The sequence below is a fragment of the Tursiops truncatus genome, chromosome 19 (genome assembly GCF_011762595.2).
Source record: "Tursiops truncatus isolate mTurTru1 chromosome 19, mTurTru1.mat.Y, whole genome shotgun sequence".
Classification (NCBI taxonomy): Eukaryota; Metazoa; Chordata; class Mammalia; order Artiodactyla; family Delphinidae; genus Tursiops; species Tursiops truncatus.
In genome coordinates, this window is record NC_047052.1 from 6,610,588 (window position 1) to 6,622,992 (window position 12,405).

Sequence of the window (12,405 nt, forward strand, 5' to 3'; positions counted from 1 at the left end):
GGGTGGGTTGAGCCAGCTGTGTCCACGTGTCTGGCCTCACCAAGCACAGAGCCATGAAGGGTTATGGGGCATCACTTTTTTTCTCAACCTCAGCAGAAAACAGTATCAGTTCACGATGAAATACCAGTTGCTACTGCAAAATTGTAGAACAGTTACCCTCCAGACCCACAGACTTTGCCCATAGGCCATCTCAGAGTTTGAAATCACAACACACTTCATTGGTCAGGCTTTGGAAACTCACTAACTAGATGAATCCTAGTGACTGGTCTTCTGCCATTTGACTGAAAGAAGCCAGAGATGATGTGAAATTACAGAGCCCTGAGCAGGTTCCTAGGGCCTCGGTGAGGAGCTCCTGGCAGTGAGCTGAGAGCACACCTCGTGTTGCTTTCCCAGTGGCAGCATGGGTCCACCTTGCTTGTTCCCACACCGGCAAGCCCTACAGCTGGTTGTGTTCAGAGTGGAACCTTTGTCAATTCTGCTGACTCCTGTTCTGTTTTTTAACATTTGTATGAAATGTGATACGACTAAGCAGATGTAAAAGCTAATTAAAAAGGAATGTAGACCAAGGCAGAGCACAGCAGCCTTCCAGAGCTATGCTTAGCCTCAGAAACCGTCATGTGCTGGGGAATGAAGGGGGCAGCCTTCAAGTGAAGTCACATTTTCCTCCATTAAGAGAAAGGGAGAGAGCCAGGAAGCACCCGGCCGAGGGTGTCATCACCATGCCCCTTCCCTCCGAGCCCCACACTCAGATGGGGCGTGAGTGCCTGAGAATGAAGCGGCTAAAGGCTTCCTCCTCACTGGTGTTTTTCTCCGTTCTCAGCTACACGGGCCTAGAGTCCCAAGTACTAGAAGATGCTCAGGACAGTCACATGCTCGCAGATGGTGCCGTGCAGATCATGACGACAGCCACTCAGCCGACCATGAAAACACACGCACAAGAAGACAGGAGGAAACTACCTCTCAGAGGAACCCCGGGACAGTGGCAACCCCCTGGGCCTCGGAGCCCTACTGCATTGGAGGCACCGAGGGCAGATGAGATGGCCCCATGGGGGAAGGTGGGAACAGCCTTGTTGGCCACAAGCGCGTGGCTCATCCCAAGTGACTGATGTGATGATGTGACAGGTCTTGCGAAGATTAAGGACCCGTAGGTAGGGCCTCTGACTAGATTCTGGGATGGGGGAAAGACGGCAGGCCCTGCCAGGGAGGGTGCCCATCTGAACAGCTCTCGGCACAAAGTCTTCGAAAGAAGAGGAGTTTACCCCACGGTGTCGAAAGGATGAGTCAGGGGGCCTCTGGTGACTACAGACTGGCCAAGTTGCAAAGTCCCCCACAGGGGGAAGAAAAAATCAAGCCAAGTACACTGGAGGAGGGAGACTCATCAATTATAACCCGAGGTCAGAGGGATCCAGGAGGTCCTGGGAAAGCCTTAAAGTCAGTCCTAGAAGCAACTGGGTGCATGGGAAACCCTAGAACTTCTTCCCAGCTCCGTGGCCACAAGGAAGAGCAGACAGCACCTTGCTCCGTCATCCAAGACACAGCAACACTTCCCCATGTCCTCCTGGCATGAAGACAACGTGATGATTAAATCCTGTGGTGACCTGAGCCCTGGCCGTGGGTCAGGCTCTGGGCCAGCACTTTCTATGCATCATCTCCTTTCATCTTGTGAGTTAGGTATCTGGCTCCTCATTTTACTGACAAGGAAACTGAGGCCCAGAGAGATGTGGTTACCTGCTCAGGGTCCAACCCTGCCAGGATGCAAACTCCAGTTGGCTTAATTCTAAACCTGTTCTTACCTAGAACCTCGCCCTTTTCAAAAGACCTCCAGACAAACCCTAATGCTCCGTTGAGGATAAACCCTCAAAAGCTCATTCCCATCAAGACTGGAAGTTCCCCCCACAAGGATACAAACTTCTGGAAGGAAAGGGCTGTGTCTTGTCGATTACAGTATTCCCAGGGCCCTTTCCAGTACAGAGACGTGAGCTCAGTGAACGTGCGCCGCAAGGATCCAGGCTGCTTTGAACAGTATTTAGAAACAAGAAAACTTTCCAAATGAGGAAGGCAAAACTTTCTTGTTAAGACACACAGGACCCGACAGGCCCCAAACATCAAGGGACACTGCACACACCGTGAGCCTTCAAAGGTTCAAACCAGACCCAGCTCCGCAGGTGGACCTCCAGTACCCATTTCCTCTCCGCAGTGCTCCTGTCGTCTGAACATCCCCCCCTCTAACCCCTGAACTCTGTGGGGCCGCTGGGCCTGCTCCTCCGGCAGACCAGACCCACCCCACCTCAGCAGAGTACCACAAGCCTGAGAATATCGGGCCCACCTGAGCCCAGGTAAGCAAAAGGCTTACCTTGGTGTCGATCTTCCAGGTGATCTCCCGGATGCTCTGGAACCACTCAAACAGCTCCTCCACCTTGTCTGTGGCAAACTCCACCGGAGGGTCACCCTGCTTCTTGGGCTCCAAGATAAAGACGAAAGGCTTCTGGTTCTTCCCCTGTGGGGCCTTTACTTTAGGAAAGGATAACAAAAGTCCTGATCAGCCTGTTAGAAAGCCAAAGAAGACCAGATTTCCACTTCCCCAGGCCACTTCTCTTATGACCCCAACCCAACCATCATTGTCAAAGCGCCGACCGGGACATCTACCTTGTATCAGGTAGCAGTCCACGTCTTAATGTGCAGTTCCTGTCAATGTGACCTTATCTGGAAATGGGGTCTGTGCAGATGTACGGAAGGATCTCAGGATGAGATCGTCCCTGCATTTTGGGTAGACCCTAAATCTAGGAACCAGTGTCCTTCATCAGAGAGAGGAGAGGGAATTTGAGGCAGAGACCCAGGGGCGTTAGCTGGCCATTGAAGAGGGAGGCAGAGACTGCAGTGATCAGCTCAAGCCACGGACCGCCAGCAGCCATGAGCAGCTAGGCGTGGAATAGGTCCTCTCTACAGGGAAAGTATTTTCTGGAAAGAGAAAATGAAGGCTACGAGAGGAGAAATTATCGGCCACATGATATCATAACAAAGATCTCTGGGCTCGCAGTGCCAGGCACTGCTTTGTATCTTCTTTAAGTCTAATCACAGCTTTTTGGGGTGCTACTCCTGTTCTGCCCATTTCACAGGAGGGGAAACAGAGACTCGTTGAGGCAGAGTAACCCACGGAAGGTCACAGAGCTGGTAGTGGCAAAGCTGGGGCTCAAGTCAGACCTGACTCCAAGCTCCCTCCTCATCCCCCTGAGCCACGTGCCTGTGCAAGTTCAGCGCAGGATGATACAAAGGGTGACAGCAGGGAGGGCACGAGCCCCCGGTGCCCCAGACCCAGCTCGTCTCACAACTCGCAGTGGAAGCTCAGGCAGCTTCTGCGGTCACTACAGGGCTTGGTTTTCTCATCTGTTAACTGGAAATGGAACCAAGAATCCTTTGCCCACCTGCCTAGGCTAGTGGGCTGACGGACTACAGGAGGCACGGAGGCCGGCTATGGAAACACGGGCTGCTCAGAGAAGAAAGGCGCTCTGGCTTCTTGCCCAGAAAGTCTCTCCTCACTGCCTTCAGCTCCTTCGTCTGGAAGCTGCTATATGCTCACTTCAAAGGCCCAGGAAGCACCATGCATCTCACACCCCTGTCACCACGGTTTAGGCTGTGGGCTCCCTCCTGCACCAGACTCTGAGGGGGAGGCCAGGTTTCCTGACGCCCAGCTGAGCTGCCAGGAAGCTGCAGCTCTGAGAGGGGAAATGACAGGCCCAGGGTCTCGCAGCAACTGAGAGGCAGAGCTGGGCTAAGAACCAGACACCCCCAACTCTATGCTCCACTGCAGCCCAGCCAACGTCTCAGCTCCTCCTAGAAAAGCATGGGAGACCCAGGCAGACCCCTGCAATGAGGACGATGATGTTGGGAATAACAACAGCCACCATTAGTCCAGCACTTAATATATACGCACCAGGGTATATAACACCAGATTATAGCGCTTTACGGATGTTAATAGCATAGCAATCAAGATGTAAGATGATAGTCATTAACCAGCTTGGCCCAATACTCAGCTTCAGCAACCAAGTCGAAGCTGGAAGGACCCAGGACAGCTGACCCCCTGTCTGGGGCGGTCCTGAGGCCAGGCTGGGGGGAGATTTGGGTGGAAATCTGGGCTGAGACCATGTGTGCACATACCAACATTATAGGTGTTGAGATCCAGTATTCCTCTGCAAAGAGACCCTAAGGGATTGTCTTCAATAATCTGTGAAGAAACAAGACATAACTCACGCTCGTCTTAAAGGGAATAGTGAAAAGATAACCAGTTTCCAAAGTATACCGTTTAGCAGAGGCACTGCCTCTGGAACTGTTTAAAATGCACTTTCATCACAGGCTACGTCCACGGGGAGAGAGCTAAATAACGAAGCATGTTGCTGGTGGGGACCCAGCAGCGAGCAGGTGCTGGCAGGTTCAGCGTTTCATTTTCCAATCTGTAAAAAGGCGCCTTGTGAATTCCAGAGCAGGTTTCGAAGCATTTCCGTGGATCTGGTTTCAGAAACACCCTAGACCCTTTCTTCTGACATTATCAGGAAATGGGACTGGCCCCCTTTCCAAGCCCAGCTCAAGAACCTTCTGTGGCTCCCTGTGTCCTATGGGAGCAACACCTAAGCTCTGCAGTCTCGCCTCAAGGCTTTCCGGGCCCTGCTCAGTCTTCCAGCTCTTCCTCTCGCACGGCACATTTGAACCATCCCAGGGGTCAGGTGAGGTGGGGAGTTTCCTGGTCTCGGGAAAGCTGGAAGAACTGTGTATCTGCCCATCACATGTACTACCCCACCCCTCCCCCAGGCTAATGCCGACTGTGCGGGTAAAGGGCAATGCGGGATGGACACAGCTGGGGAGGGGTGTGGGGGGGGCGTTACCGTCTCTGCCTCAGGCCGAGCGCAATGAACAAAACTGTTTCCACTACCACACCTTTGCTTAGGCTGTACCCCCCACCTGCAGTTCCCTTCTGCTGGTCTCTGGCTGCTGAACTCTAACTTGACTTTTAACACTCAAAGGCCTCTTCCTCCATGCAGCCTTCCTAAAGTGCCCCGAGTCCCTTAGAAGAAAGTCTAAGATTCCAGCCTTGGAGCACTGCTGTTGCACTGAAAGTAGCTGCTCTTCGAGCCTTCTGAGCAAGAGGCAGCGGGGAACAGAAACCAGGTTTGCAATGTCACCAGGAGGGCCTCGACGCACCTTTCCCTTGGGCCGGCCTGCTTACACCAAGCACGTTCTGAATGCCAGGCTGGCCAAGCGAAACGTTTCATCCGCAGGCCGCTTGGCCGTGGCCGTTTTCACTGCGGAGGGAATTCTGCATATGCAAAGCCTTCCAGCCCAGCGCAGCAGGCTGATTTAAACCTGACTGTCTTGTCACAGTGACCGTCACCCACAACTCGGGGGACAGTCCCAATTTCCCCGTCACTCTGCTGTCCCTGTTCGGGAGCTCCTTGGGGAACACAGGACAGCGCGTACAAAACGTGGAGCTGGCTCAGTGGACCCCCCAGAATAGGATCGGTGGGTCCCTCCCTGGGATGAACGATGGAGACTCACCTGCTTTTCCAGGTCCTCCCCGTCAGCTGTTGAAATGTCTTCAACGTAATTGGACGGGAAGTACTGCTGGATTCTGGTTCCGTAGTCTCCTTTCCACCTATATGGAAACACAGAGGGGATCAGAGGGCCTTGGCCGAGCGATGGTCACTGCTCACTAGCTCCCAGCCGATGGGGGAGGGGGAAGGGGGCAAGTGACTGAGTGGCCGGTAGAGGGGGTCGTTATCTGTGACAGCGGAGCCTATCAAAGGGATCCTCTGCTTTTTTTTTTTTTTTTTTTTTTTTTTTATCAGCAGTGAGTGCTGGAGGTCACGTCCTCCCCTTACCATGATCCTAGCGTTCGGTCAAAGCCACCAAAAGTCAAAAGTTTCAGTGCTTTAAGTGGACATCAGACGCCATACAAGACGAAAGCTCAGCTCTAGCGGAGGCCCAGCCCCCTTTCAGGGAGGGCTGTGAATTTAGAGACAGGGGTGGGATAAGGAAGGTTCTGGAGCCAGACGGCCTGGAATCAAACCCAGTTCCACCATCAGCTACGAGGTGTCTGTGCCTCAGACCCTCCATCTGTACGTGGGGATCATCCCAGTGCCTCCCTCAGAGGGTTTTATTGGGACTGTATGAGTTAACATACACTACAAGCTTTGAGTAGCACCTAGTACATATTAAGCGACCAACAGTGTTGGTTCTTGTTACTCAGCTAAAATCATGCCCCCCACCCCTGACCTTCCCACCTCTGTAGCAACACTAATAACACGAGACATAATCAACTTTTGTACGTGTCTTGATTCAACCAAACTGGCGGCACCTCCAAGATGTGCCCCCAGGTCCGGTGCCTGGACATGCAGGGCTCCTCCTCCAACCCCTCTTGTGGGCCACTTTCTGCAGCCAGGGGGCTCCTTCCAGAATGCACCTCTGACCCCACCATACCAATAGCTCCTGAGGCCTTCAAAATTAAGCCTAGACTGTTCAGCCTGGCGATCAGAGCCTGGAACGCTATAGCCCCAGGGGCTCCTGGACCCCGACTCCTACCTCTCTGTGACTTGAACCTGATATTCATTCCAGACCACCTGTGGCCACCTCCCCATGTGGCCCTGCCATGCTGTCTAACTTCTATGCCTTGGCCATGCTCTTTATAGCCAGCTTGCTCCTAACCATTTAAGACTCAGCTGGGGCCTTCCTCTTCCAAGAAGTCTTCCCTGACTGCCACCTAGGCTGAGTGCTCTTCCTCTGTGCTCCTTGGCATCTGTTCCCACAGCCGTCAAACCAGTCCGCGCCTTATATTTAACTTAACAGTTATACATTGGTCTTCCCCTCGACGTGAGACCTTTCTCGGTCTTAATCAAATCTATCCTCGGGGGCGCTTAACAAATGTTTGTTAACCTGAACAAGCAGAGAGGACTGACTGTCCCACGACCTGGTGGAAACACAGAATTGCCAGTTGTGAGCCTCTTTCACACTCTTTTCACCTTCATTTCTCCAGACCCATCTCCAGCAAAGTCTGGCTGTATTCAGGGTGACTGTATGGACCATTTGCCCAGAACTGAATGGTTTATACCTGTGGTCCAGACGTAGTGTCAACACTGCATTCCCTCCACTCTCGAATGCATCCTGGTTTGAACCACAATTATTTGGTCCTCTAGTATGGGAGGATGCAAAAAAATGTGGACTGAGGCAGACATCCCACTAGGTGGCAATACCGTCACCAGGGAGAGAATAAGAAATGAGGGGACCTCAGCTGGGCATAAGGTCTACCCTCAGTCCCTCACTAAAGGCACTTACTCCAGTCTCTTAACTCATCTTGAGACAAGATCTCTGGGGATCCAGGTAAGAAGTGGGTTGGAAAGAGGGGGTTCTCCAAATAAACAAAAAAACAAAAAGAAAGTCTGAACACCTCTGGGTCTAGCACATGAGTAAGTAAAAAGTGTGGCCTCTTGAGTCAGACGGCCTGGCTTCAAATCTCAGGCTGCTGTGTGTCCCTGGACAAGTTACTGCACACTTCTCTGTGCCTCACTGTCCTCGTCTGTAAAATGCAGGTAAGAACAGAACCAACCTTCTAGGATCACTGTGTGCATTAAATGAATTATTTCAAATGAAGTGCTTAAGACAGTGCTTGACAATGCTCCATTCAGGCTGCTGTTCAGATTTCTAAGTCAGGTCCAGCTATCTTGCAGGAGGAAGAGGTGCCAATTTTGTGAGGTGCTTGAGTCTCTGCAAGTGCTCATGGTTATGAACAAGTCCTTATGGCTCTAAAGTAGGAATCATCCCAGGAACCCACTTGCCTAGGGACCTATGGATGGGCAGAGAATTCTTATTCCCAGGTGAAAAAGGAGAAGAGATAACTCAACCCTCTAACACCCAGGTGCCTTTGGCCTAAAAATGTACCTCTTCAGTCCAGGATGGGGCCATCGCATAGGGCACGAGACTAAGCAATAGCACAAGAATTTGAACTTAAAATAATGCACAGGCTTGTGCTGTTTAGTAGTTGGACCTTGGAAAGCTTCATTCACTGCATCTATAAGTGGGGATCATCATAGTCCTAACTCTGCAGGGTTGTAACAAGGATTTGGTTACTGTATGAAAGCAGTCAGCATAGTGCTTGGCACACAGTAAGACCTCAAGAAATAGCAGCTGCTATTATAATTAAAATAATACATAATAAGATGTAATGATATGATAAAGGACATGAGAATTGTTATTGTTATTTATCCACTTTTCTGAATACAGCATGCATCAGTCACCTTCCTACAGAAAGTATAACAGGTCAAAGCCAGCCCAGAACAACAGATAAAGGGGTCAGAGCTCCCCTCAGCCTTACCAGCCCCCAGGCTCCTTGGAGACATTGTGGATGAGGGCGCCACGGCAGAAGCTCAGCTCATCGTTTTGCTTGGCTTTGTAGTCATACAGAGCTTTCACGGTTCTCTGAGGCTTTCAGGGAAAACAAGAGGGTAAAGGTCAGGCCGGGCAACAAGAGCAGAAGGAGGCGGCTGCATTTTCTGGCACATTTGGTTCCTCTCAAAAGAGAGGGAGGCTTTAGTCCAAGGTTACCGCGCCATCTGCTGGTGAAGGGCTGGCATTGCCAGGGAGCCACGGCCCCCAGGACGTATACCAGGGAGTGGGGATGGGGACTGGCCTAAGTCAGAGCCTAGGGCACCTCAGAGTGAGCCAGTATTGCTCGATTTCCTCAACAAGGAAAGGACATGCCTTTCACATTAAGCCACAACCTCCTCCTCTGAAGTCCTCAGTGCCTGTGCTCCCGGAAGTCCATCCTCCCGGAAGTTCAAGCTCAACACCGTTTCTGGACATCCCCAAGTCTCACCGGCATTTTCACCTAGGCCAGTGATCCCCTAACTAGGCTCCTGAAGGATGCTGACATTTTGCAAGAGTAACTGAGGTGCTCCTCCGTGACATTCACCAAAAGGAGGTCTCTGCACTGGCAGAAACAAGACAGAACTTAGGACAAAATTTCTCTCCAGTGAACCTGCTTTAATGCCGGCTGCTTGGCAAGCATAAATCAATGACAAAATGAACACCCACACACACAGCAAGCAAATACTAACAGGAAAACCTCAGAAACAACCAGCCTGTTTAGATTAGCAGCCGCCCCTCCCCCAACCCAAGGAAATGGGGATGGGGGTTTTATAAGGAATCCGTAAAACTGCTCCTCAGAGCATGGGCTATGGAGTCAGACACGTGGGTTAAAATCCTTGGTTTGCCCCTTCCTTACCAGCTCTATAATCTTGAGGCGCTCTCAGCCTCAGTTTCCCCATCTGTGAAACAGGAATTAAAACTTTACATACTTCACAGGGTCACTGAGACTATTAAATGAGAGAATGCACGAAAGGATAAAAATGACAAGAGCTAGCATTTCTTAGTCAAAGCCCTGTTCTAGGCCTTTTATCTATAGTATCTCCTTAATCCTCACAACAACCCTAACAGGTAGGTAAGCAGTAGGAGTATATCCTGTTTTACAGATGAGGAAGTAGAGGTACACAGAGGTACACAAAGAAGTATCCTTGCCCAAAGTCAACCAACTGGTAAGTGACTGAGCAGAGAAAGAACCCATTAATATGAGTTACTGCCATAGTTCGTGATGTTCCATAAGAAGCAATGTGGGTTTTATGAACTTTGCCGTAGGAACCTCCCACCAGAGCTTTCGCCCTTGACTCGCCCACCTGCAAACAGTGCAGGCTCTACCTGTGCATCCTGCTTCAAGGGCAGACTTAAGGACCAGAGCCACATCTGACCCCATGAAATCCTACAGGTCACTGCCAGACTCCAAGGCCACAAGGAAGGTATAGCCAGTGGCGGGGGGCGGGGGGGCCATATAACGGCTTCCAAAGGAGCAAGTCTCCAGCCTGACAGATGGCAGGAGAGGTCCTCATGTCAGGTCCCTCATGAACTCGAGAAATGAACCACCACTGGATGACCAAGCGGGCATGTGGCACAGCAAACTGGCTAAGAGTGCACTCCTGGGAGCACCCAAATCCCAGCTCCACACCTTCCTCAGCAATTATTCAACCACTGTGTACCTCAGTTTCCTCATCTGTACAATGGGCACAAAAATGGTACCTAATGCCTGGGGCTGTTATGAGGAATAATGAGCCATCATGTGCTTAGAACGATGCTCGCTCTGTGGTCATCAGTATGTGTTAGCTGTTATTACTGATCTAATCACTCCAGTTCTAAGAGCTCATTTAAAGGACATAAAGCAAAAGATACAAAGCCTCACAGGTGAGCAAGTTCAGTTTAGTGTTAATGAGAAGAGCGCAGCCTAGAAACAATGCCCAAATGGCCACTGATGGGGACACAGCCAAATGGGCACAGTTACCCAGAATATTCTACAGCATAAAACACACTCTCTTTTTAAGTTAAAATTCCAGTCCATGTACTTCATCTAAATTGCCTGGCTTACCAGGTTAAACAAAAATGGTCATTAAGTAGCTTAGCAGTGGAGAAACTCAACCTGTGGCCAAGCAGCAGGTGTACAAAGCAGAATAAAAATGGCAGGTGCTGGTGGTGGTGACGCTAAAATACACCTCCACGCGGACAAAGACGAGAAGGGACGGAACACCCAGAGACGCAGACAGCTACTGCACTGGGATGGTGAGACCAGGGCTGGTTCTTTTTCTTGCTTTGCAAGTGTTTTCTTTAATTGTTACATCATTTTTTCAGTCACAGTAATAATAATTTTATTTTGAAGCACTCACCATGGTCTGGCAGCTTGCGATCAAATTCTGCATACAATCATGTCTTACTTGGCTCACTGAGTGTAGGAAGACTTTCTCTACAACTTGGTTTAGTTGCCAGGATTTTATAATGGGGAGATTTCACCTCAAACATCCAGATTACTGGCTTGTCTCGAGAAATCAGAAGACCCAGCCTGATCTCTGGAAAGGCAGCCATCGACTCCTAACGGGAGGCGGCTGCCCTTGAGATGGGCTGTGTGTCCCCAGTTTACCGTGGCCTCCACCAAACCCTGACACCTGGCTGACATGAGGCCATGTCATTCTCATAACCAAAGCATCTGTCACTTCTAATAAAAGTTTTTGCTATTTAGCCAAGTCCCCTAATGCCTTTCACACCCAGTTCCATTCACCCACAACTTTTCAAGACTTCACTTCTTGCTGAAAGGGATTTGCATTGGCCAAGGATTATAAGTTTAAACAACTTTCTCTCTGGATTTCTACAGAGCCCACCAGCTGGGCCCCTTCCTAAGTGAGAACTGTACACTAATCGTGTACCAGACAGCCCCCCAAACAGAAAATTCGCCGCAGGCTCAAACTGAATTTGAGATGAAACCAGGAGCTGCAGGCTAACAGTAAAAATCCAGGCCCACCTGCATGAAATTACAGAGCAGCTGGGGTGGGAATGTAAGATACCGTTTGCACTGCAAAGAGGTCACTGAACCAAATGAATTTATGAACACCACAGGCTCAGTCACTCAGCAAGAAACATGTGAAAGATTTTTAATTAGAAGCTGTGTGGCCCAAAGGTGGTTCATCAAACTTCAGAATTTTAGCAAAACACCGTCGCGTTTGGATGGAATTCTATTAACCTATTCCCTGAAACTAGATGTCGTATTGTCAATCATCAGTTTCTTCTCAAAAAAACATTTTGGGGGGCCAAGTTTTCCAAAATGCTCCCTTACCCTCTTTTAACTTGGGGGTGGGCCCCATGTCAATCTAGTGACTAAGGAATAGCGTGAATTGGAAGTTTGGCACCGTACCATGGAAGGACTGATTTCACTGGGATCCACATACATCCTGCTGACGTCATAGAGGGAGTTTATATCTCTTTCCTGAAAAAGAAGAGAGAAAAATAAATGGAGCCGTCCAAGCTCCCGGGACAGCCCTTCCTTAGAACAAGGATGCTACGCACCTTTGTGGTTTCCTGCTCTCTAGGAGAAGAGCTGAAACCTCACAGTTTACTCACCTTGCAGGTGGAGACAGTAAAAAGCTATTAAGAAGTTCCCCAAAACTTGGAAATTTTACCCCAAAATGAGAGCGGCCCCCATGTGGGCCTACACTGTGCCAGGCACTGTGCTCCTACGTAAGAAAAAAACACACACCCTGAGATCCAGTGGTGTGCTGGAGCGAGCTCACCGCTCTTCCTGACCGCCACTCAACGTCACCAGCTTGACGCTGGCCACCGTGGGAGTATTTACACCACAGAAATTGGCAGATGCCACAAACCAGGGCTTTGTTTCACAGAGAGGTGGGTAAACCTCCACCAGCACACACTGAAGATCCCTCCTGCCCTTCCTCTGCCTCTCTCACTGGCCTTTAGCCCCACCAGCCACATTCCCGTCTCGTGCACCCCTGCTCCCCCACCCCCGGAACTGGCCTCTGCACAGCTTCCCGGCCA

At 50.5% G+C, this 12,405-nt stretch overlaps 1 protein-coding gene across 2 annotated transcripts in view; it reads right to left on the bottom strand.

Annotated features, from left to right (window-relative positions):
* The window catches only part of PLCG2 (phospholipase C gamma 2), a 188,687-nt gene that overhangs the window by 26,696 nt on the left and 149,586 nt on the right, over positions 1-12,405 (bottom strand). For both annotated transcript variants that reach the window (XM_033844547.2, XM_033844546.2), the window contains exons 21-25: positions 11,768-11,839; positions 8,357-8,466; positions 5,548-5,644; positions 4,156-4,222; positions 2,354-2,511 (exon numbers count right to left, since the gene is read on the bottom strand). In XM_033844547.2, the coding sequence (XP_033700438.1) occupies positions 2,354-2,511; positions 4,156-4,222; positions 5,548-5,644; positions 8,357-8,466; positions 11,768-11,839 (504 nt within the window). The remainder of the gene's footprint in view (positions 1-2,353; positions 2,512-4,155; positions 4,223-5,547; positions 5,645-8,356; positions 8,467-11,767; positions 11,840-12,405) is intronic.